This window comes from Malaclemys terrapin, chromosome 8 (assembly GCF_027887155.1).
Source record: "Malaclemys terrapin pileata isolate rMalTer1 chromosome 8, rMalTer1.hap1, whole genome shotgun sequence".
Classification (NCBI taxonomy): Eukaryota; Metazoa; Chordata; order Testudines; family Emydidae; genus Malaclemys; species Malaclemys terrapin.
In genome coordinates this window covers 50,119,598-50,146,326 of record NC_071512.1, presented here as the reverse complement: position 1 = coordinate 50,146,326, position 26,729 = coordinate 50,119,598, and the positions used below count along the sequence as shown (strand labels likewise).

The window sequence follows — 26,729 nt, the reverse complement described above, 5'->3', positions numbered from 1 at the left end:
CAAAGTTTTTTAAAAATCCTTGTTAAGTCACCTGTAGACCTTCCCCTTGGAATTTGCTCCATCACAAATAGAGTGGTTAGCTGTATGCAGATTTACAATGGACAAATGTTATGCAATACTACACAGAATATTTTTTAAGAAACTAGATCTCACAATCAAGAAAATATCTGAGCAGCATTATTAGTAACAGGCTGAATTATAAAAAGCACAGACAATATTTTAGTCTTTTTTGACAGTTTTCTTTTGCACAATAGTCTAATTTTCTCTAATGGAAGAAAAGTTTGACTGTTTCACAATGAATATTTAGGTTTTACAACAAATAGGGATTATAAGGAATAGACAGTTTAGACATTTAGTATTCATAGGTTACCACAAAAGCAGTTTCATAGCTTTCAAATGACTGACAGCTAACTAATTAATATTGTGGTGAGCATGGTGTGTTATGAGTAGAGATGTAATAAACAATGCAATTACATTAGCACAGTGAATATAATTATATTAAAAACTGTTACAAACACAGGTTTTTCCACATAAGTGATTACTACCCTATTAGCCAGGTTTGTTCCTGTTCATTTTATGCATGCGATACTCTTTTTCTGCTTCATTATAGAAATAAGACATGGTAGTAATTTATATACAAAATTATATTTTTCTCTCTTCACATTTCATTATTATAGAGCATAAAAAAGATCAATAGCAGAAACACAGACTTCAAAAGGCAAGAGAGTACATAAAAGCAATAGGGTTACCAGGGAAGAGACCAGTGAAACTGAAAGAGAGGCACACAATTCAGAACTGCCGGTTGCCTCTTTAGGCCCCAATCCCACAACTTGTTGCATGTGGCACATCAACTACATCTGCACAAAGCTCCACTGAATTACACAGAAGTGCGCCACTCTGCCTGCATGCAACAAGTAGTAGCACCAGGACCACCCTGAAAATAAACTGGGATCATCTTCAAATTAATACAGATTTCCATTTATACAACAAGCCTTATCCATGGGTAAGCCCAGTGGTTTTAACATAATAAGCAGGAGATCAGAATTAAGGTTAAGGTTGAGTCCTTCAATCATGAGCACCCAGATGATGTTCTGCAACTATGATCTAATGATACTGGTCAAGATTCTAACCTCAATTACACTGGTGTGAATCAGACTCTCTCTGCAGAAGTGAGTGGAATTACTCTACATTTGTAACTGAGGTCAAGTCAAGCCCACTGCCTCTAGAAATGAAAGAGTATTTCAATCTCTATACAAATTCTCTGGTTAGCCTCTCTGCTAAGAGTGTTAAAATATTTGATGTGAATACCAACACAGAGAAAATCAACAACTCATTTCACCAAACAATAACCAGTCACTCTCCTCCAGAGGAAGACTGAAGCCAGTGGCCCCAAATATGACAAACTATATCACATTAACAAGATCTTGTAGCATCCAATTCCTTCTTACCATCCAAATTCTAGAATTTAAATTTCTTCAAGTCTATCAACATCTTTTGTACAGTGTAGACACCAAAACTGGACATAGCATTCCAGTAAAGTTCTCACTGATGCCATATACAGGGGTATTAACACTTCACGTTGTTCATGTGAGCCCAGTTTAATATAACAAAATAATATAACATATACACCTCTACCTCAATATAACGCTGTCCTCGGGAGCCAAAAAATCTTACCACATTATAGGTGAAACCCTGTTATATCGAACTTGCTTTGATCCACCAGAGTGCACAGCCCCACCCCCCCCGGAGCACTTCTTGACCGCATTATATCCAAATTCATATATAGCAGGTTGTGTTATATAGGGGTAGAGGTGTGTATATATATATGAATGAACTGGAAGGGACCCTGAAAAGTCATCAAGTCCAGCCCCCTGCCTTCACTAGCAGGACCAAGTATTGATTTTGCCCCAGATCCCTAAGTGGCCCCCTCAAGGATTGAACTCAACTCTGGGTTTAGCAGGCCGATGCTCAAACCACTGAACTATCTCTCCCCACCCCTGCAGATTGCTCTACAGAACTAACCTATCTTTATTATATGCCAATGTGTCTCGTCTGCAATTTTTACCAGCAATAATATATTTTCTTCTAGACCATTAATAAAGATAACTACCACCACGGGGCCAAGAACAGATCCTTCTGAAACCCCACTAGAAACTCCCCTTTTGTATTATAAGTCCCCATTTACAATTACTTTGAGATCAGTTAGCCAGTTTTTAATCTATTTAATGTGTACTGCACTGATTTTGTACAGTTATTTTTAATCAGCTTATGCAGTAGTAAGTCACATGACTTACAGAAGTCTAAGTATATTATATCAACGCAGTACCTTTGTCAATCAAACTGGTAATCACAAGACACAATACTTAGGAAGTCTATTCGAATTACTTCAAGTAAGGGGTAATACTTGGTGTTAGAAAATCTATAATTTTTTAGGAACTCCAAGGAATTTTTACTAGTGGCAGCATGAGACCTCCAGCATATCTCCCACAATAGTGCAATTTTTCTTTCTACATATTATAAATAGATGCTTAAAGGAGCTCTTTATCCTGTTCTCTAGCCTGATCTGATGGTCCATAACAGATTCCCATCAGTACCCCAGCTTGTAATCTGTCAGTTAGAACATTGATCCATAAGCATTCCAGGTACTGCGCTTCTGAATTGTCAATTACTCTAAAGCAAGTGAACCTTTTTATAACATAGGTTTCTTACGGCACTTCCTGAAAGTAGTTAAAAAGATACTCTTATCAAATCATCATTTAAGATTACCCAAGATCAAATGTTTTACAAATCTTGAAGTTTGCATGAAACTACAAAAAAATTAAACAAATGCTTTGATGCCCCATAGCCTCCAGCTACAAAGAAATTAGAAATTAATTCTATAGCCTCTCTATCAAAGCTTGGAAAACCATCTGAATGACATTAAAAAGAAGTGTGAACCTTTATAGGCAGAGCTTAAATTAATGTTTTTGAAGTACAGAATGAAACAAGTAATTCCTAATGTTTCCCCGAGAATATGCATTTTCACTGTTTCAATAAAAAAGAAATCAGCCAGAGGCAATTTCATTTTTGTAAAAACTAAATAATTAAGCACTAATGCAACAACTATTCTTAAATTGTCACTGGTTGCTAGGAGCTGCAAGGACTCTGAGGATCACACATGAGCCAGTCATTAATTAACCCAAAATCACTTTCATCCACTACTCCCAAGAGGAAACTATTAACACATGCAGGCTTACAGAACCCAAACTGAGCTTCATTAAATTGGAATACAGGAAGACAAAAATACACACGATCATCTTGGTGTAAAGAGACTTGGCTCTTTGCTGATCAGGATAGTCTGCTATAGGAGAATTTGCAGTATGAATTTCCACAATATATTATCCGCATGTACCCTCACCAGGAGTTTAAATCCTGATCTTTGCAAAAAGCTGAGTTTCCATCTCAGAAAGACAAGCTGAGCACTAATTACTTCCTTTCCAAAACATACCGCTGAAATTCAGTAAAGTGAAGAACTCTCCAGCTAGGGTCAGCTATGTATCTGCAAGGCCTAATACACAACACAAGGAGTATAATTCCTGTCGAACAAAACCTTTGTGTTGTACTCCAGACTCCAACTCTAGAGCTGAAATTCTCCATAGCTTGCTTCAAATCAAAAAGAGTATTTTTGTGAAGTCTGAGCAAAATCTGTTTAATCATTTTTGAGTTATGTGGTTATAAACAAAATCTTGTTTAAATACTAAAATTAGAAATTAGCTTTTCTATTTCATGATTTGGTATTTTTACACACATATATGTACATTCAATTCAAAAACTAAGTTCTTTAGGGTTGCAAATTCAAACACTCAAAAGGTAGGGAATGCCAGACTTACAGTTGCCCATAAAACCTTAATTCTACCCTCTTGTATCCCTCCTCCACCCAGTCTGCATAATGAATAAGGCAGGGGTCGTTTGGAAAAATTAGTGATTATGTAATTACAGACTATCATAATGCCCCCACTCCCACAGCAAAGAAAGGGTTGTATAATCTCCATCCATCTATTTGAAGGCTATATTTGACATACCACTTATAGATCATTACTGGGTACAGAAATGAAGTTGTACGATGACAGCAAGAGTGGATTTACAGGTGAAATTATTCTATATCCTGTTTTCAATCCTATTTTTAGTAGTTTTTTTTTTAAATCTCCCAAAGAGTAGGAATGGAGTTTCAGGATACAGAAAATCACACAATCACATTTAAAGGTAATATTTTTTATTACATTTTAACTGTCTAAAGAGTTTAATTTTCATTTTATGACAAATCTGGAAGAAAGTGAAAAATACATGTCTTTTTCAAGTTTTTTTAATTATTATTATTATTATTATTATTTTGTGATGAGAATCTCTTGATCATTTCAAGGTACTTTCTCCTACTAATCACTGATTAGAATATAGTACTTCCCTCAACTTTTTCACTGTATATGAGACTTGAAAGGTGTATTTGAATTCTTTTGGTAAGACTGCCACCTGGTGGATTTTTTTATTTTAATATTTTTAATGCTACTATTCAGAAGAAACTTCCCAATTATACCATAACAATCACCCCCATCACCACTATAGTTAAGGGCAATTAGTAACTCTCTATTATGAAAGAACAGTTACTTACCTTACAGTAACTGGTTCTTTCAGATGTATTATCCACATTAATTCCACTCTTGGTGCATATATGCTCCACAAACATGAAACTGGAATCTTTTGGCCAACAGCCCATTCCTGTGCCCTAGATGGTCTCACCCTGCCCCCATCGTCCATTCCAAGGATATCAAGGGCATAGCAGGTCCAAGCACCCTTCTGTTCCCTCACCAGTGCAGAATCCCAAAGGAGTAGGACTGCACAGTAGCAGAGGGAGAGTGGGTCATGGAGTCCATGCGGACAACATATCTTGAAAACTGACTGTCCGTGTGGATTTCATTCTTGTTTACTAACAAGCAGTTATCTGTGTGCTAGGAGGTAGATAGTAGTTATTCTATTTAAACAGTGACAGACCTACCAAAAATGAGCATCTAATCAGGACGCTTCTACCAAAGTATAGTGTATTGGACATTCTTCTAACAGGCAGCAGAGGCTCTAAAGCCTGAGCTCTAGGTGGCTGTAACTTGGTTTGCTCCCAATATGTTCTTATACACCTGGAGATCCATTTTTATAATCTCTGTGAGGATTAAGATCAGGCAATATCCTATCAGCAAAGGCTACCAGCAGTTTAGGTGTGTTCATGAATGATTCTGACCTGTTAAGGTAAAATGGCAATCCCCTGGGGTTGAGAAATGCTTGGGGAAGAAAACTGGGAGATGAATTAATTAGTTCATAGGCAACTGCTTGGCCCATGCTAAGGCCATCGTGACCATCAATCCAGCATCTTGCCTCAGCTTCCTCTAGACCCTCTGTATCATGGAGATGGTTGGTAGAAGATATACATGGGTACCAGTGTCCAGGGGACAAGAAAGCCATCTGACAGAGAGCAAACAATCTAATTATGGGTATCCTCATTTGCAGAAGATGCTCTGAAACATTATGTCCTTGACTGACCACCTATGCTTGTCCGAGAACTGTCTCCTGAAGTAATCTGCTAGCAAGTTCTCAATCCTTGGAAGATGTGGGGACCAGGCACGATAGAGTGATGAACATACAAAATCAAGAGCCAAACAGCTTCCTGACGGAGTGGAGAGGACCTGAATCCTCCATGTCTACTGACATAATCCATAGGCAGGATGTTGTCTGTCAGCATCTGAACTGTGAATCCCTGGAGTAAAGGTAGAAATGCCATGCATGCCAGGCAGATGACTTCGAGTTCCAGGATGTTTACATGCAGACAAGCTTCTTGAGGGGACCATAAGGCTTGAGTTTTAAGGTGATCTAGATGACTACCCATCCCTGAGTGAAGGTATCAGTCACCAGTCTTTCTCTAAGTAAAGGTGAAGAAAAGTGTATTCTGTTGCATATACATTGGTGGAAAGACCTTCAGAATGAGGAGAGAACTTTTTATGGGACTGAGAATATCGTGTCCACTTGGTGTCTGTTGGGTAGATACACTGACGTCAACTGCTCTTGTAAAGAGTGTAGAAGTCTGGCAAGATTAGGGTTGCCAACTTTCTAATCACACAAAACCGAGCACCCTACCCTGCCCCTTCCCCAAGGCCCCACCCCTTCCCCGCTCACTACATTCCCCCTTCCTCAGTGGCTCACTCCCCCCCCCCACTAACTTTCACTGGGCTGGGGCAGGGGGTTGGGGTGTGGGAGGGGCGGAGGGCTCTGGCTGGGGGTGTGGGCTCCAGGGTGGGGCCAGAAATGAGGGGTTCAGGGTGTGGGAGGGGGCTCTGGGCTGGGGCAGGGAGTTGGGGTGCAGGAGGGGTGAGGGCTCCGGCTGGGAGTGTGGGCTCTGGGGTGGGGCTGGAGAGGAGGGGTTTGGGGTATAGGAAGGGGCTCCAGGCTGCAGGTTGGGGCAGGGGATTGGGGTGCAGGAGGGGGATCTAGGCTGGGGGGTGAGGCCGAGGGATTCGGAGTGTGGGAGGGGGCTGCAGATTGAGGTGCAGGAGGGGGCTCTGGCTTTAGGGGGGCTCAGGGCTGGGGCAGGGGGTTGGGGCGCGGGCTTACCTCAGGCAGCTCCCGGTCAGTGGTGCAGCGGGGCTAAGGCAGGCTCCTTGCCTGTCCTGGCACTGTGCTATGCCCTGGAAGCGACCAGCAGCAGGTCCAGCTCCTGGGGAGGTGGGGAGGGGCAGGGAGACAGGAGGCTCCACGTGCTGCTCTTGCCCGCAGGCACCATCCCTCCAGCTCCCATTGGCTGGGGTGCTGACTGGAGCTGCCAGGGTCCTTTTTCGACCGGGTGTTCCGGTCAAAAACCGGACACCTGGCAACCCTAGGCAAGATGCATCACATAGGTCCATGAGACCATGTGTCCCAGAAGTCTGAGGCATGCTCTCACTGATGTTTTTGGGTGCTTGAAATTAGTTGATGAGGTCCACCTTCGTTTATAAACTTGTGTAAGGTAAGCTTTAGCTGACTTGGAACGTAACACAGCTCCTACAAACTGCATTGAGTAGGTGAAAGTGTAGCTTTTTCTCTGCTGACTTTGAGGCCCAGTATGATAAGAGATGTAAGGGTCACCTAAATCGAGTTGGTGTTTGGTTGATCTTCTTCAGATCAGTCAGTCATTGAGCTATGGTTAGAACTGGATTACCTGTTTGCTTAGATGAGATGCCAGGACTGCCAAGCATTCTGAATGCCCTTAGTCCTGTGGAAAGACCAAAGGGCAGGACAGTGGTGAGAGTGTACCAGTCATGAGATGTTCCTAATAGGAACTGGAGGAATTTCATGAGAGCCAGATGCATTAACATGGCACCTTGAAAGTTGAGAGATGTGAGCCAGTCTTGAGAATCTAACAAGAGAATTATGGAGGCCAGAATCACCATCCTGAACCTGAAATGCCAGATGAACTTGTTGAGATGCTGCAAGTCCAGATATGGGATGCCATACTACTTTCTTCTTTGGAATGAGAAAGTAATGGGAATAAAATGCCCTGCCTCTGCACTGTTGCAAGCAGTAGATGGAGTCCAACTCTTGTTTCAACAGTGACACGGGAAAGGGTGCCTCTGAAGGAGGGTGAGAGGTAGAAAAGGATTGGAATTGAAAGCAGTACCTTTTGCTGACAATATCTAGGACCCACTGGTCTGAGGTGATCCCAAAGGCTTCCAAAAAAGAGATGGTTGCCAAAGGGGGAAGGAGGAGATTTGTAGGAGGTTCTGATAGACTCTCAATGTTGTGGTCAAATTTGTTAGTGGGAGGAAGACATCAACTGTGCCACAGTTGAGAAAGGAGAGTGACAAAAGGAGGAGAGCTCTATCTGATGCTGCAATAACTGACCTGGCTGGAAAGATCTATGCTGTCTTTTGAGAGAAGGGCGATCTAGACCTAGAAAGGGAGACAGTCAGCTAATGGTTTTCAGGGATAGGCTAGCCTGTAGGCAATGGTTGATAAGTATATGGATCCTGAACTAGAGGACAAGAGGATACCAGGGGGCCTGTTCTCTGAGATGCACATCTTTTCCTACTGAGAGAACAGTGCCTGGAGTCCATCCCGGAATTCCAGTGTGATCCCCATAGAGGGGAGGAGGGAGAGTGGGAAATGAGCCCATAATGCACACTAGTGGGGAGGATGAAAAGAAATAAGCCTCCTACAAAGGTGGGGTTGCCTTTTCAGTAGTTACAGGGATGCTCTTACATCCCCTTATTTCAAGTAGGGGACTGGAGCAGTGCCATCAATACTTTGCTTGTCTGCAATATTAAGGTCTCAGTGACAAGTGGTCTAGCCAGCACCAGCACCAATCTATCCAGTGAAGGTGATCTTGAATCAGGCCCACAGCTAAATCATTTGGGGTCCATATATGCTCTAGAGACAGCACCAATGTGCCAAGTACTAAAGTGACTGTGCCACAGCAAGGTCAGTCCACGGGTTTCATGGTGTAGACGAGGAGGGTAATATTTGCTTAGGCTAACTCAAAATGTGTTGAAATGCGAGTAGGGAGCAGGAGTCACACCAGCTAAAGTTAAGTTGTTAGCATGAGCGAATAGTGATATTAAAAGAAGTGACAAGGCATAACCTTGGGTCATAAAGTAAATATGTTTTTGTTTTAATTGGGTTTAGCAAGTGTTGTAGGGGAATTTTTGGATGTTTTGGAACTTTGGTAGCCACAGAATTTGAAATGATGCAAATAGTAATTGGAATGATGTTTGATATTAATAGCCAATAAAGAAGAAGATATTTGAGTTTTCGGGTATGGAAGATTTAATGTGGTAGCAGAAACATAGATATAGTACAAGGTAGGCTTAATGCTAAGGAGTGTTATAATTTATTATAAAAGGGTATTATGCTAATTTTAGATTAGCACGCTCATCCACCATCAAGGTGCCGTTAAAAAAAAAAAAAAAAAAAAAGACTATACACCAGTTCTTCTCATCCAGGGACGGATCACCCCAGAATGCACCATTTGTTCTTGGAATGTGAATATAAATGCAGCGTATAGTTATATTGTAATTCCTGTTTGTTTTAAGTAATTTTTTAAATTAAATAATGTCTTTAATTCGATCACTCATTCTGTCACAGTCCTCCACTAAATTAAATTATCTATAACCACCCTGAAGGCTCAACCCTTAAAGAGTTCAGTATGGTTTTATTCCTTATGTTTAAGCTCTTAATTGGAAACACATCAAACGAGGTTACAGTTGGCACCAGGAGACATGTGTCAGGCTGCCCTTTGATTGGTGAGCCAGAGACAAATTAGACACTGGTGCCTAGCAAGTTGAGACATAAGCATCAGCAGGTGAGGGTGACTTAGGCCTGGTCTACACTGGGAGGGGAGGGAAATGGGGGGGAAAATCGGTCTAAGTTATGCAACTTCAGCTACGTGAATCACATAGCTGAAGTCAACATACTTAGATCAACTTACCGTGGTGTCTTCATCACGGTGAGTTGACTGCTGCCGCTCCCCCATCGACTCTGCCTGTGCCTCTCACCGAGCTGGAGTACAGGAGTCAACGGGAGAGCGCACGGGGATCGATTTATCACATCTGGACTAGACACGATAAATCGATCCCTGCTGGATCGATAGCTGCCCACCGATCCAGACGGTAGTGAAAACATACCCTTACACCTTTAGCTCATATCTGGAGCGGTGCATCTTCCTACCCTTCTTTGAGGTCACAGACAGCAAAATGGGGGCAGAGAACTGAGGCCTCTTGGTCAATGTAACACAGGAGCTCAGGTGGAATCTCAACTCACTGTGGCACTCATGAGGAAGAACTGACAGGAGGACTAAGGTCAAGCTACATCCTTCCTTTTAGCGTCCACAGTTGCTTGTACATAGCACTCCAGGAGGAGCAATTTTAGATGGGCTTCCAGCTTTTTGAGTCCATTTAGAGAAGGAGAAATATATTGAACAATCACTTAGGGATATGTAGCCGGTCCTCATATACACTCCAAAATAAATAAATAGATAGATAGATAAAAACCCTGCAGCAGCGAGTCTCGAAGCCTGAGTCTAACTGACACTTCAGGGCTAAAAATAGCAGTGTAGATGTTCCCACTTAGGCTGGAGCTCAGGCTCTGAAACCCAGCAAGAAGAAAAGGTCTGAGAGCCTGTGGGAAAATCTACACTGCTACTTTTAACCATGTAGCACAAGCCCGAGTCAGTTGACAGAGGCACTGAGGCTTGCTGCTGTGCGGGGGAGAGGGAGATTTTGATTGTTTTTTTGCAGCACACATGCACCTATTGAAGCTTCACACAAAGAGGACAGGATTTGAACTGCAGGGATTTTGCTTTTGTCATATTGTCAGAGACCCTGTATACAGTGGTCCTCCCTATAAACTGAATGTCTGACTAAAAGGTTGGTGCTTATGACAACTGATAAAAAGACTAACACTAGTAACTAATTAGCAAATACTAGTACCTACTAACACTAGTGCACAGGGAAGCAAGCAGACAGTGTAAGGATTCTGTCTTGTTGCCACAGGTGGTAAGATGGAATGGAAGAACTGTTGGACCACTTCACTCTTTACACCTTCAGGCAAAGGAGGAGGAGTGCAAGAAAACGTAGCATGCAGGCACACCACCACCAGACATTGGTGGCCAAAAGAATCCAATCTCGCACACCAGAAGTGGACCAATCACACAAAAACCATCAGTTTCCAAGGAAGAGTCTTAACACCTAAGAGCACTATCAAATATTCTTATACAATACTTAGGCTTGCTTCTACATATTACTAATGATTAGGGCTGTCAAGTAATCACAGTTAACTCACACGATTAACTAAAAAAATTGTGAGTAATCGCAGTTTTAATCGCACTGTTAAACAATAGAATACCAGTCGAAATGTATTAAATATTTTGGATGTTTTTCTACATTTTCATATATATTGTATTCTGTGTTGCAATTGAAATCAAAGTGTATATTATTTTTGAAGACAAGTATTTGCACTGTAAAAATGATAAAGAAATGGTATTTTTCATTTCATCTCATACAAGTACTGTAGTGCAATCTCTTTGTCCTGAAAGTGCAATTTACAAATGTAGATTTTTTTTACACATAACTGCACTCAAAAACAGAATATAAAACTTCAGAGCCCACAGTCATCATTCCAAAGGACATGCTTCCATGCTGATGACACTCATTAAAAAAAATAATGTGTTAATTAAATTTGTGACCGAACTTCCTGGGGGAGAACAATATGTCCCCTACTATGTTTTACCCTCATTCTGCCATATATTTCATATTATAGCAGTCTCGCCTGATCACCCAGCACGTCATTCATTTTAAGAACACTTTCACTACCGATTTCACAAAATGCAAAGAAGGTACCAATGTGAGATTTCTAAAGATAGCTACAGCACTCAACCCAAGGTTTAAAAATCTGAAGTGCCTTCCAAAATCTGAGAGGGACGAGGTGTGGAGCATGCCTTCAGAAATCTTAAAAGAGCAACACTGATGCGGAAACTATAGAACCCAAACCACCAAAAAAGAAAATCAACTTTCTGCTGGTGGCATCTGTGATAAATGAAGGGGGAAGTGGGGGGCATAGCTCCCTTTTATGGATACCCAGCCAGCCAGCCAGCCATGAAATCCCTCTTAGTAGCTGTTCCCTACTTGCTCTACCTGTAAAGGGTTAAAAAGTCTCACTGCTATGCATAGGTAAAAGGAAGTGAGTGGGCACCTGGCCAAAAGAGCCAATAGGAAGGCTAGAACTTTTTAAAATTGAAACAAGACTCCAATTTTGTCGGTCTGTTGTTGCTTTTCAGGGGAGAGGCAGACAGGGCAGAGCTATGTTGTAAAATGCTTGGGCGAGGTATGAAAAATCATCAGTATCATACCTAGAAACTACTCATTTAAAGACCCAGATATGTAAGTAGATCAGGAAATGTCTAGGAAGACGCAATTAGGTTTATCCCTTGTATTTCTTTATGGCTTGTGGATTCCTCTGTGCTAACCCCAAGTGCTTTAGTTTTGCTTGTAACCTTTAAGCTGGACCTCAAGGAAGCTATTTTTGGTGCTTAATCCCTGTAATTGCTCTTTTAAAATATATCAATAGCCTCAGTTCCCAGATGTATTTTCTTCCTTTTTTTAAAAAAAGGAAAAGGAAAATTTACCTTTTTTAAGAACAGAATTGGATTTTTGTGCCTTAAGAGGTTTGTGCACGTGTTTAATTAGCTGGTGGCAACAGCAGATTTCCCTTCCTCCCCCCCCACCCCTCAGCTCTTCCCCGGAGGGGGATAAAAGGGCTTGAGGGTACTCCACAGAAAGGAATTCCCAAGTGCACCTTCCTGGGCTCTCAGAGAGGTTCTGCACTTGGGTGGTGGCAGCATCTACCAATCCAAGGTCAGAGAAAAGCTGTAACCTTGGAAGTTTAATACAAGCCTGGAGTAGCTTTAGTATTAATTTTTAGAATCCTTGCGGGCGTGCCAAAGTGGGGAATTAGACTGGACAGCATCGGACTCAGATAATGAAAATGAACATGTGTCGGTCCGCACTGCTTCGGATTGTTATCGAGCAGAACCCGCCATCCTCATGGACGCATATCCTCTGGAATGGTGGTTGAGGCCTGAAGGGACATCTGAATCTTTAGCACATCTGGCATGTTAATATCTTGTGATGCTGGCTACAACAGTGCCATGCAAATGCCTATTCTCACTTTCAGGTGACATTGTAAATAAGAAGTGGGCAGCATTATCTCCTGCAAATGTAAACAAACTTCTTTGTCTGAGTGATTAGCTGAACAAGAAGCAGGACTGAGTGGACTTGCAGGCTGTAAAATTTCATTGTTTTACTTTTTAATGCAGTTATTTTTTGTACATAATTCTACATTTGTAAGTCCACCTGTCATGATAAAGAGATTGCACTAAAGTACTTGTATTAGCTGAACTGACAAATACTATTTCTTTTGTTTTTTTACAGTGCAAATACTTGCAATCAAAAATAATATAAAGTGAGCACTGTACACTTTGTATTGTGTGTTCTAATTGAAATCAATACATTTGAAAAATGTAGAAAACATCCAAAAATATTTAAATAAATTGTATTTTATTATTGTTTAACAGTGCAATTAATCACGATTCATTTTTTTAATTGCTTGACAGCCGTACTAATCATACCATTACTTAACACATTCAGTGCATATTATTTCCTAAATAATTTTATTAAACGTTCACTAAAAATTATAAAATTAGAAAATATATTACAAATTCAAGAATCAAAACTTTGTATGAATGGAGGAAGATCATAGGACTTTGCACAGACATCATAGTTCAGACAATACTGGAGGAAGATGGGCCTAGCCATCCAGCAGGAGACATGTTCTCGTAAAACATCAAGCTGAAAAGAATAAAAACTTTCTAAGACTAACTTAGAATCAAACGACAAATTGGCAGGCTTCACACCTGTTAGAGTTGCAGAGAAACAGGAATCAGAAGAAATGGAACAGAAACTCAAAAGTTCATCAGGAAGCTGGATTTCTTTAAGACAAAAAAGCAGCACCAGCATTCAAACACCAATACATACTTTGTGCTCTAATCAAACCTTTAACCAAGAATAAAGCAAAACAATCCTTGAGAATAGAAAGAATCAAACAGGGGCTTTAAGAAACCTTGGCCAGATCTGAACAGTAGGACATTTCCAGGGAAGAAAACAAAATGGAAAACCTACAGATTCAAGAATTTCAATTAATGGGCATCCGGGCATTAATGCCAACTCACAGTTTGCTGGATCTGAAATTAAGGTATTGGAAAAGGATTCATGTCCCACTAGCAATCCAGTGAGATACTAACTCTCCACTGTTTCTATTTTTAAGATGCTAGTATAGCAAATGTGTCTTTAGCAGATATGGCTGCCAAAATTTCAATAGGAACATACTAGACACAATGTACTACATTTTGTCCCACATATTTGACACACTAAGCAACATCAAAAGCAGTTAAAGTGCATGATCAACAAAGAATTGTAGGCAAACCCAAAAATGCAACCAAGTGAAGCAGAACGAAAAGCCCTGTCTGAGTATTATGAGAGAGGTTTTCAGAAAATATCTGCCCCCTTCCCTTAGGTACCAAAGTAAGTGGCCAAAACGTCAACCAACGTGCAGATTTAAAAAATAAAATAAAATGGGCCTCCAAGTATTTGGTCCTGTGCTAAGCCAACACTTGTTGGATTCACCCCATAGAAGTGAACACAGGTCTTAACATTGAAATAATTCCAAAAGTGATAGATTAGCTATAAGGTATTTGGCCACTAGTAACCAATTAACCAATTTTTTCCTATTCCTTTGGATATTTAAGAAGAAACACTTGGTCATACACACAAGTTAGCTCATTAGAGCTCCAAGTCTGAATTTAGTACATATGTATTCAGTTCCACTGAATCACAGGTATTTTGTGAGGGCGACGATAAGCACATTAGAGACCATTTTCTTACACTTAACCTGTTTTACTTTATATCATGCTTACCTTTCAATGGCCAATTCTTTGTTTGAGAGTTGCTGGACTGTGATCACAACTTTCTTATCAATTCCCTGTTTCAGTTTGAAATAAAATTTCTCTCTGTCCTTTGGTACAGGGCTAAAAAAGAAAGAATTAGTTCCATTTGCACAGATACAGCACAATATAGGTGGATAACTATTAGAAATATGATGTGGTGATAGCTAGAGCCTCATCAAATTATTTTCATTTTATTTTTTGGCCATTTCATTGTATTTTATTGTGGGAGGCCCAAGGGGAGGGATGTCTGTACTTTCAACATACTGATTCAAATGTATTGGCTTATGAAAACTCAATTAGAAGAGTTAAATAACTGTACTGAAAGAAACCCCAAAAAATATTGGTACAAATTTTCAGCAAGCTAGGCCTCAACTATCTTACTCAAGTGTGCCTATGGAACTTGGAATGTCCACCAAGGACTAGGATTTTAAACACTTACAAAACTTGATTAATATTGTTTTTCTATGCTGCTTTTTATTTTTTAAATCAGATTAGGCTTCAACAAAAAATGTATTTAAGACAAACAAAGCAATAACGTCAAAGAAAAAAAAATAGCATACAGCAAAAAATTAACCAAAACTAGTTTCTTCACTACATGCTGGTTAGCCACACATCCCTCAAATCAGCTGCACATGTTTTATGGAGGCTTCTAATTTTTCTCCGTTTTTCAAATTACCTAAAATTTCCTTTACCATCATCTTCTTTAACCTCTAAGGAGACACTGAAAGTGAATACATCACTATCTGGGGTAGGAAGAACAGAGTCCTTAACATGGTCTGTGGCTTGTTTGGAAGACCGTCTGAACGCTGTTGAGAAACTATATAAAATTCTGCTGACCTGAAAAAGGGAGGGGAAAAAAGAATAAGAGCACTGACGCCATCCATTCATTTTCCTATGGAGAACATGCACAGTTGTGATGTATTCCCTCAAGGGATCATTTCTCAGCAAGCATATTTTTGAAATTCTTAAAAGGAAATAATTTTACCTTTCTTCTCTCCTCCTCACCCGCTCAATTCAAGTGTTTAATAAGAATACGTGTTGAGATACCATGGTTTTAGGGTAACAGAAGTGTGTTCACTTTTGATGCAATATCTCAAATTTTTAAATCAGCAAGTTTCGCCTAGCCAGTGGTTTTCAACCTGTGGTCCGCAGACTATGTCTAAGGGGTCCATGAAAGGTTACTATGAAAATAAAGTTTCAGATCCCAGAAAAGTCATTCAATTTTTCTGATCAAAAATATGTGAATCCCCCCACCTACAAGTCAAAACCCGGAAGTTGTCATTACCATAAAAAACAACAGTTTAGCACCCTTTCTCATGCTGCATCAAATGCCGTGCTGAGCATGTGAGACATTTATAGTTGAATTCTATTCAGTCAGTTTTCAGTTTATGAGTACTATGGTAGGGATCTGTGGACCACAGGTTGAATTTCCAAAGGGTTCCGCACCTTCATTCAAAAAAGTTTAAGCGTCCACAAATGAAAAAAGGTTGAAAAACCACTGGCCTACCCAGTTCATGAATGTGATTTTGTTGCTAAATGACCTGCAGATTTTGTTATTGTAATTATTTTTACATTTAAAAATCTGTACAGCTTACTGTTTGTACCTGCCAGGTCCTAAACTCACATTCACTTTACTTTTTTCTTCACCCTCAAGACCCAATATTGTGCTGATCATCATTAACTCAAGGAAAGCAGAAGTCTGCTCTCTCAAATGTCCCAATGCTCTTCTTCAACCATCTAGAGGAATCCCTACTGAAGGCTTTAAGATGTTCCTTTATAACTCCAGGGCCCAAGTACACAATCTCGTTGGTAATCTCAAACCAGACTCAAAGCAGGAGCGAAGGATTTTCTCCCAAATCTCCCCATTACATTGTAGTGCAATACATTGTAAGCTAGGACTATGTTTGGGCAGGACCCACTGCAAGATATAAACTTTGGTAAAAGGTATTAAAGTAACTTCGTAAATTATTTTAATATTCAAGAACACATAGTTGCACATCTTGTGAAATCTACTGCACACATGCTAAAGTACTGAGGTTGATTTTACATGACAGTATGTGATAGTATATATTTAAAGACTGGGGACAATCATAGAAAATACCTTTATTATGCTCAGTAAGAAGTCACTGTGGTAGTATTTTATACTTACTGCCTCTTTAATCTCACAGGAGAAAACATGAATCTGGAACTCCTCTGTTCCACAGTAGCTTTCAGTAAATGCGAAGCAGTCACTCTCTGCAGTTCCATTTTGTCCACGTGCACAGAACAATATCTTATAGATTGGGAAAGAGGCTATCTCTGTATTGCTGGTTTGGTCTATTATTCTGCAGGGAGAGAAGTGACAAACGTGAAGTCAGTCACATAAACTAGAACCAAATAAAGATATCCACCAGCTTCTTTCTGTAATTGAATGAGCTATTATGCAAAGTATAACTACTATTCAGTGTAAGCACCCAACATTAAAATACATTTAAAAAATGTAAGCAATAAAAATGATCGGTTTCAACTACATTTCTTTCAATACAATTTATATCAAAATAAAATAGGAAGCAAATAGTACCCTAAATTATATAGGACCAGTATTCATCATAAAAATCACTGCTCTGCAGTTCATCACCAGAATCAAAGGGTTTCGTTAACTAGGAACCACAGAAATTGTGAAAATGCACTTTATATAGATACAGGCCCAGAAAGTCAGCAAAGGGAGATTCTGTAAACTCCCTGTCTGGGAAGTTATTAATAGTATGAAATGTAGGCTGTTATGCTGTATACTGCTGAAATGTCAAATGATGGTGAAAACTGACCTTAATATCGTCTCCAAAAATATCAATAAAAGGTACACGACCCCCATTTGAGGTCAACTTCTGATCAAGATTTCCTTTACCCTGCCTGCAAGCTATTTTAAGGGCCTGATATTTTATTTTTGTATAAAATTGGGGCGTACTACCTCCTGACAACCATCAATATGAAAAAATCCAGCCAAAATAATAAACCTCAAGGCAACTCCAGCTCCTGCATTTCATAAAGAAAAAGACTACACACAATATGTTTCTGCCCAAGGAAGGTCTTGGAAGTGCCCTGAAGAAACTGGAGATAATTCCCCTGCCTTATCATGCCCAAGCACCAGCTCCTTTCGAAAAGTAAGTCTAGGGCTAGAAAAAATACCCATATTCAAAGGTGTTTAGAATAAAATCACTTGAAACTAACTTTAGCTGGAATATGTGAAAGGCTTCCTTTCTAGAATTTGGCTGATGCCTCAAGCTTTCCAACTTTGCTAACATAATTTGCTATCTCAGTGCACATTTAAACTAATACTTTATTCCCTAAATCAGAAAAGTCACCTTTTACATAATCTGCTACAATATGCATTGCATTAATACACGTTTTTATTTAAACAGAAAAGTAGGTATCTAAGTTTTTCATGAAGTGGGTCAAAGCAGCCACAGATCAGCAAAATACACGACGTGTATATTTTTTCTGTTAGACGCGAACCCTCTTTCTCTCCAGTTCCCTTGATTTCTCTCTTGTATGACACCTGCAAGTCTGATGCTTTAGCAAAGTCACATCATTTCCAATTATATATTAGCCTGGAAGCATTTCCAAGGCGCCACCTTGTGGTTTCCACCAAGAACAGTAATAAATATTTTATTGTGCAGGAAAACCAGATTACTGAAAGATTTTGCTCATTCAGAACCTATTTAATGAAGGTAATTTTATTTGTTTTTGCTTTAAGAAATGGGTGCCAGGGAAACTAACTACAGTAAAAATGAAAAGCAGAGTCACTAAGGGAAAGCTAACAAAGAGGTGGGTCTTTTCCAAAGGAGGCAAACTTTTGTCTAATACATATAATTTCATTATGGAAAAAATGTCAAGGATCTTCATTTTATGTAACAGGACCTACAATATGCACTTATATCTTATAATGTATTTACAGAATTAAGCTCAAGCACAACATCTATAAAATCAATATAAAGCAGATAAAACTATCATTTAAATCAATGGGATCTGTGCCCACTTACTTCAGTTCTGAATTTGGGTCACAGTACCAAGATCTTATTGTAAATGTATGATTACCCTCTTAAAAGGTTATTGGCATAGATTGAAATTATAAACTGAAAGAATGGCACTAGTTATAGCCCTACACAATGGTCAGCAATAGAATCTCGCAGCCATCCTTTTGCAAGTACACATTACTTTGCGGTCTTCAAAAATACTCCATTTAGTGAGCATATAGGACTTTTGGGAAATATTACTATAAGGCTAGCTCCTTGCAAGACCTTTATAGAGTTTGCAATTACAAACATTATAAATAGGAAAATACTAATAATTTGAGCATGCTTTTGGTTACAGAAATAAAGCATGCTCAAGAACTTCTCAAAGGTGATGTTCACGGATTTCAACTTTAGGTATGTTTATTTTGTATGGACAGGCTGAATATTTCTCATTATACAGTGTGATCTCTTGAACACAATCTAAAATATTTCAAATTTGCTGCAAATTAAAAGAAGGTAGAGATTTTGTCTCATACGATGCATCAGGGAGACTGAATTTATGTGATTGAGTCCTACCATCATCATACAATAAAACTAGTTTAATATTAAAGGGTTCAAGATTCTAAATTCAACTTATGCATTTTTCTCACTGGATGTTTTACCTATTGGTTTAAATATTCTTGATTTTTATTCATTTTATCATATTCTTCAGCAAACAGAGTTTGTGATAAATTATGCTTCTGGACAGTTCAACTATGCAGTTCAACTTCACTGGAAGCCCAGTGTTTGCAACCCAGATCAGAATCTGAACCCTTTGTGTCTGCGTAAGTAATGAAGTACCATTGTAGTTCACCTTACAGAGCCTTCTGGGACATTCGGAACATAGAGAGTTACAGGAAAAGAGGACTGGCATGAGGATTTCAAAGCTTCCATAGCACGTAGAGCTTCTGACTCACTACGAGGAGCAGAAACCTTCGTAGAACCTAGATACATCAATTTGTTAAATAATACACTGTCCTCTTCTGGGGGTTCATTAGGGGAACAGGGTCTAGGTGCTGAGATTTCTGAAAAAGAAGAAAATACAAGTTAACAATAAAATTCTCAGCCATTGCATTAAATTAGTGCAAGTTAAAAGCTGCAAGCCTACATTTGTAAAGCTAAAAGAAACTATCACTATATCTGAACAGGCTCCCTGACGCATTACCCTAGACATTGATCACACGGACCTGGAAGGGCAGTGATACTGAATTATGGCCATTTCATATTTCTGAAGCTTTTGCAGTAATAAATGAGTGTGGGGTAGTCGGGTTAAATCAATCAATCAAGACATTTTAAGATCATCTCCATATTTAGTGTCAATCTCTCCCTACTGATTACAGGTATAGCTTGCTGAATGAGTGAGAGTAGCCTAAGGTTGATTCATCAATCTGAGCACTCTGCAAGCATCCCCACATGGGCCATATTGAGGAGATAATTGGTTAATGACTGGATGATTGAGCAATTAGCAAGGTAATTCAGCTAGTCAGCTGAGGACAGTTAAAAGACAGGTTTCAGAGTAGCAGCCCCGTTAGTCTGTATCCGCAAAAAGAACAGGAGTACTTGTGGCACCTTAGGCCTGGTCTACACTACGGGTTTAGGTCGACTTTAGCAGCGTTAAATCGAATTAAGCCTGGACACGTCCACACAACGAAGCCCTTTCTTTTGACTTAAAGGGCCATTTAAACCGGTTTCTTTACACCACCTTCAACGAGGGGATTAGCAATAAAATCGACCTTTGCGGGTCGGAATTTGGGTAGGGTGGACGGAAATCGACGTTATTGTCCTCCGGGAGCTATCCCACAGTGCTTCATTGTGACCGCTCTGGACAGAACTCTCAACTCAGATGCACTGACCAGGCAGACAGGAAAAGCCCCGCGAACGTTTGAATTTCATTTCCTGTTTGCCCAGCGTGGAGAGCACAGGTGACCACGCAGAGCTCATCAGCACAGGTAGCCGTGATGGAGTCCCAGGATCGCAAAAGAGCTCCAGTATGGACCGAACAGGAGGTACGGGATCTGCTCGCCATATGGGGAGATGAATCAGTGCTAGCTGAACTCCGTAGCAGTAAAAGAAATGGCAAAGTATTAGAAAAGGTCTCCAAGGCCATGAAGGACCAGGGCCATAACAGGGACACACAGCAGTGCCGCGTGAAAATTAAGGAGCTACGGCAAGCCTACCACAAAGCCAGAGAAGCAAATGGAAGGTCCGGGGTAGAGCCGCAAATTTGCCGCTTCTACGCGGAGCTGCATGCCATTCTAGGGGGTGCAGCCACCACTACCCCAACCGTGTGCTATGACTCTGTCAATGGAGAAACACACAGGGAAGACGGTTCGGGGAACGAGGAAGATGAGGATGGAGGTACTGTAGGTAGCTCACAGCAGCAAGGAAGCGGAGAAACCGGTTTCCCCAACAGCCAGGATATGTTTGTCACCCTGGACCTGGAACCAGTAACCCCTGAACTCACCCAAGACCCTCAGGGCACACAGGAGACCTCTGGTGAGTGTACCTTTGTAAATATTACACATGGTTTAAAAGCAAGTGTGTTTAATGATTAATGATTAATTTGCCCTGGCAATCGCGGCCAGTACAGCTACTGGAAAAGTCTGTTAACGTGTATGGGGATGGAGCGGAAATCCTCCAGGGACATGTCCAGAAAGCTCTCCTTCATGTACTCCCAAAGCCTTTGCAAAAGGTTTCTGGGGAGGGCTGCCTTATCCCGTCCGCCATGGTAGGACACTTTACCACGCCAGGCCAGTAGCACGTAGTCTGGAATCATTGCATAACAAAGCATGGCAGCGTATGGTCCCGGTATTTGCTGGCATGCAGACAATATCCATTCCTTATCTCTCTTTGTTATCCTCAGGAGAGTGATATCATTCACAGTCACCTGGTTGAAATGGGGTAATTTTATTAAGGGGACATTCAGAGGTGCCCGTTCCTGCTCTTCTGAACAGAAATGTTCCCCGCTGTTAACCACGCGGTGGGGGGAGGGGTGAAGTGATCATCCCAGAGAATCGTGGGGGGGGGAGGTTTACTTGTGTTTGTGCCGCATGTTAACCGGGAAACCGCAGCCCCTCCTTTTACATTGAAAACCCATTTTAAATGGCCAACCCAATTCATCCTTGATATGGGAAATGCGCTGCTGTTTGAAACCTTTCCCGCATGTTAAGAAGGTTAAAAAAGCCAAAAGACTGTGGCCTACCATGGCTGCCTGAAAGCCGAAATATGTTCCATGGGGCACTGCGTGAGTGATCTCTCATACCAAACCGGCAGGCAGAGGAAAAATGCAACCTTGTAATGAAAGAGCGTACCCATTGTTTTCTAAAATGTGTCTTTTTTAACCACCTCTCCCTTCTCCTCCACCAGCTGCAAATATTTCTCCTTCGCAGAGGCTAGCGAACATTAGAAAGAGAAAAAGGAGGACGCGGGACGATATGTTCACGGAGCTCCAGATGTCCTCCCACGCTGACAGAGCACAGCAGAATGCGTGGAGGCAGTCAATGTCGGACATGAGAAAAGCACAATATGAACGAGAGGAGAGGTGGCGGGCTGAATGGCGGGATGAAAAGAGCAAGTGGCGGGCTGAAGATGATAGGTGGCGTCAGCTTGCAGACAGACGGCAAGAGTCAATGCTCCGTCTGCTGGAGCATCAAACTGATATGCTCGAGCATATGGTTGAGCTGCAGGAAAAGCAGCAGGAGCAGAGACCGCCGCAACAGCCCCTGTTTAACCAACAGCCCTCCTCCCCAAGTTCCATAGCCTCCTCACCCAGATGCCCAAGAACACGGTGGGGGGGCCTCCGGCCACCCAGTCACTCCACCCCAGATGATCGCCCAAGTATCAGAAGGCTGGCCTTCAATAAGAGTTAAAGTTTTAAAATGCAGTGTGTCCTTTTCCATCCCTCCTCCCCCACCCATCCCAGGCTACCTTGGCAATTATCCCCCTACTTCTGTGAGGAATTAATAAAGAATGCATGAATGTGAAAAAACAATGACTTTATTGCCTCTGCAAGCGGTGCTTGAATTGGGGAGGGGAGGGTGGAGTGGGGTGGTTGGTTTACAGGGAAGTAGAGTGAACCGGGTCGGTGGGGGGGGGTGGGTTTGGAGGGTTCATCAAGGAGAAACAAACAGAAGTTTCACACAGTAGCCTGGCCAGTCACAAATCTCGTTTTCAAAGCTACTCTGATGCGCACCACGCCCTGCTGTGCTCCTCTAACCGCCCTGGTGTCTGGCTGCACGTAATCAGTGGCCAGGCGAGTTGCCTCAACCTCACACCCCACCATAAATGTCTCCCCCTTACTCTCACAGATATTGTGGAGCACACAGCAAGCAGCAATAACAATGGGGATATTCTTTTCGCTGAGGTCTGAGCGAGTCAGTAAGCTGCGCCAGCGCGCTTTTAAACGTCCAAATGCACATTCCACCACCATTCGGCACTTGCTCAGCCTGTAGTTGAACAGGTCCTGACTACTGTCCAGGCTGCCTGTGTACAGCTTCATGAGCCATGGCATTAAGGGGTAGAATGGGTCCCCAAGGATCACGATAGGCATTTCAACATCCCCAATGGTTACTTTCTGGTCCGGGAAGAAAGCCCCTTCCTCCAGCTTTCGAAACAGACCAGAGTTCCTGAAGACGCGAGCATCATGTACTTTTCCCGGCCATCCCACGTTGATGTTGGTGAAACGTCCCTTGTGATCCACCAGCGCTTGCAGCAGCATTGAAAAGTACGCCTTGCGGTTTATGTACTCAGTGGCTTGGTGCTCCGGTGCCAAGATAGGGATATGGGTTCCGTCTATGGCCCCGCCACAGTTTGGGAATCCCATTTCAGCAAAACCATCCACTATTGACTGCACGTTTCCCAGAGTCACTTCCCTTGATATCACCAGGTCTTTCATTGCCCTGGCAACTTGGATCACAGCAGCCCCCACCGTAGATTTGCCCACTCCAAATTGATTCCCGACTGACCGGTAGCTGTCTGGCGTTGCAAGCTTCCACAGGGCTATCGCCACTCGCTTCTCAACTGTGAGGGCTGCTCTGATCCTGGTATCCTGGCGTTTCAGGGCAGGGGAAAGCAAGTCACAAAGTTCCATGAAAGTGCCCTTACGCATGCGAAAGTTTCGCAGCCACTGGGAATCGTCCCACACCTGCAGCACGATGCAGTCCCACCAGTCTGTGCTTGTTTCCCGGGCCCAGAATCGGCGTTCCACGCCATGAACCTGCCCCAGTGACACCATGATTTCCACATTGCTGGGGCCTGTGCCTTGTGAGAGGTCTATGTCCATGTCAATTTCCTCATCACTCTCTTCGCCGCGCTGCAATCGCCTCCTCGGCTGGTCCGGGTTTCGCCTTGGAATGTCCTGGCTCTGCATATACTCCAGGACAATGAGCGTGGTGTTCATAGTGCTCATAATTGCCGCGGTGATCTGAGCGGGCTCCATGATCCCAGTGCTAGCTATGGCGCCTGGTCAGAAAAAAGGTGCGAAACTAGTATCTGACGGACCAGGAGAAGGAGGGAGGGCGGAAGGGAGGGAGGGCTGAGTGACGACATGGCGTACAGGTACAGGTACAGGGAATTAAAATCAAGAAAGGTGGCTGTGCATCAGGGAGAAACACAAACAACTGTCACACAGAATGGTCCCCCCAAAGATTAAACTGAAAACCCTGGGCTTAGCAGGCCGTTGATTTGATGGAGGGAGGGGAAGCAAATGATAACAGAGCAAAGCTTTTTTTTACATCTTAAGACGACGGTGCAGCGTGACTGATAGCCCTCGGCATCTTTCTGGGTGCTTGGCAGCAAATACTGGGCGCTTGGCAGTTAGTGTATTACGATGGCCTTCAGGCCTATTGCACAATCTGCTGCTCAGGGAAGATTCTGCTAATGTACGATGATCCAACTTGTAATAGGACGGTTACCAGTCGTAATACACCATCTACTACCAAAAGGCAAGGGGCTGGTGCAATGCAGCCCCACGGCTGCCAGCACCCAGATCGCCGATGAAGGCTACCAGTCTACTGCACCGTCTACCGCCAGAAGGCAGTTAGCAGCTGCTGCTGTGTAGCAATGCAGTCCCACGTCTGCTGGCACCCAGAGGACATATGGTGACGGTGAGCTCAGCTGAGCTGAGTGGGCTCCATGCTTGCCGTGGTATGTTGTCTGCACAGGTAACCCAGGTAAAAAGGCGCGAATCTATTGTCTGCCGTTGCTGTGACGGAGGGGGAGGGGCCTGACGACATGTACCCAGAACCTCCCGCAACACTGTTTTGCATCATCCGGGCATTGGGATCTCAACCCAGAATTCCAATGGGCGGCGGAGGCTGCGGGAACTGTGGGATAGCTACCCATAGTGCAATGCTCCGGAAGTCGACGCTAGCCTCGGTACTGTGGACGCGGTCCGCCGACTAGAGCACTTAGAGCATTTTATGTGGGGACACACACAATCGGCTGTATACAACCGATTTCTATAAAACCGGCTTCTATAAATTCGAACTAATTTCGTAGTGTAGACATACCCTTTGAGACTAACAAATTTATTAGAGCATAAGCTTTCGTGGACTACAGCCCACTTCTTCGGATGCATGAAAGCTTATGCTCTAATAAATTTGTTAGTCTCTAAGGTGCCACAAGTACTCCTGTTCTTTTTAGTTAAAAGACAGACAGGAGGGAGAGAGGAAGGCTAGAGGGGGGCCAGAGAAGCTCAGAATCTCAGAAACATGAGGTTTTCTCCCCACCCTCCCCCGGTCTGGGGATTCCTGGGACTAGTTTCAGACCTCTGCATAGTCAGACTCATCTCAATTTCTCCTTTGCTCAGTTTCATACCATAACTTCATTACCTACCCAAAAATATCTTAACCAGTACCTGTAGTGGAAGGGTCCAGAATTAGATGTAAAGAAGGTTGGTTTGTCTGACTGGCTGACACATCTTCAGCTGACTGTCTGCAAGCATCATTGGAGTCTTTACAGTCAGTAGTATAACTTATTTGGCCTTTTTCAGAATCTCTCAGTATCTCTTCCATGGCTTTCTCCAGCTGTTCATCTCCATTTGAAAATATCTGTACAAAGGACAAGATACAAAAAAGACTTAAAAACTGGCTGCTACTTTGACCTTAAAAGATATTACACAAATATTTGAAAAATATTTTAAAATTTGTTTTACTTTTTAAAAGACATTTTGTCAAACAACACTTCTTCAGCTAACACTGGTCTAACAATTTTTGAGAAGTCATCTGCTTCACAGATAAAATGTGCCATTTATTATGTATTTTGATGTGCTGAATTCAAATATGACAAAACAACTGACTGGCTACTGTTTCTAAGATATTTAAGTTTTTACATTTTATGTCTATGTATATTGTGTAGATAGTTTTAATCATAAATTGTAAACCTAGGTCTTTTCATGTGTTTATGGTTGCTTTACATGATAATATTTCACCTGTCCTGTTTATGTAACACTTTAAAAATCAGCAAAAGGGTTATATAAATAAAATTTGTTATGAAACAAAAGGCAAAAAACTATTATGTACATAGTTTAGTCCTATTCAGTGTCTACTCGGCGCTTCTTGGCTTGTCTATTGTATTCATTAAATGGAGCATCTCTTGTCACTGTCCAGCAATAGTCTGCAAGCATTGATGGGCTCCATTTGCCCTGATAGCGTTTCTCCATTGTTGCAATGTCCTGGTGAAATCGCTCGCCGTGCTCGTCGCTCACTGCTCCGCAGATCAGTGGAAAAAATTCTAGATGAGAGTGCAAAAAATGTATCTTTAGTGACATGTTGCAACCAAGGCTTTTGTATGCCTTGAGGAGGTTTTCCACCAACAACCTGTAGTTGTCTGCCTTGTTGTTTCCGAAATAATTTATTCCCACCAACTGGAAGGCTTTACATGCCGTCTTTTCCTTGCCACGCAGTGCATGGTCAAATGCATCATCTCGAAGAAGTTCACGAATCTGAGGACCAACAAAGACACCTTCCTTTATCTTAGCTTCACTTAACCTTGGAAATTTTCCACGGAGGTACTTGAAAGCTGCTTGTGTTTTGTTAATGGCCTTGACAAAGTTCTTCATCAGACCCAGCTTGAGGTGTAAGGGTGGTAACAAAATCTTCCTTGATTCAACAAGCGGTGGATGCTGAACACTTTTCCTCCCAGGCTCCAAT

General features: G+C 41.8%; 1 protein-coding gene across 3 annotated transcripts in view; it reads right to left on the bottom strand.

The window, feature by feature from the left end:
* The window catches only part of RABGAP1L (RAB GTPase activating protein 1 like), a 553,255-nt gene that overhangs the window by 433,721 nt on the left and 92,805 nt on the right, over positions 1–26,729 (bottom strand). For all 3 annotated transcript variants that reach the window (XM_054037867.1, XM_054037869.1, XM_054037868.1), the window contains exons 3-7: positions 25,436–25,628; positions 19,394–19,604; positions 16,698–16,872; positions 15,225–15,385; positions 14,519–14,629 (exon numbers count right to left, since the gene is read on the bottom strand). In XM_054037867.1, coding sequence (XP_053893842.1) covers positions 14,519–14,629; positions 15,225–15,385; positions 16,698–16,872; positions 19,394–19,604; positions 25,436–25,628 — 851 coding nt within the window. The remainder of the gene's footprint in view (positions 1–14,518; positions 14,630–15,224; positions 15,386–16,697; positions 16,873–19,393; positions 19,605–25,435; positions 25,629–26,729) is intronic.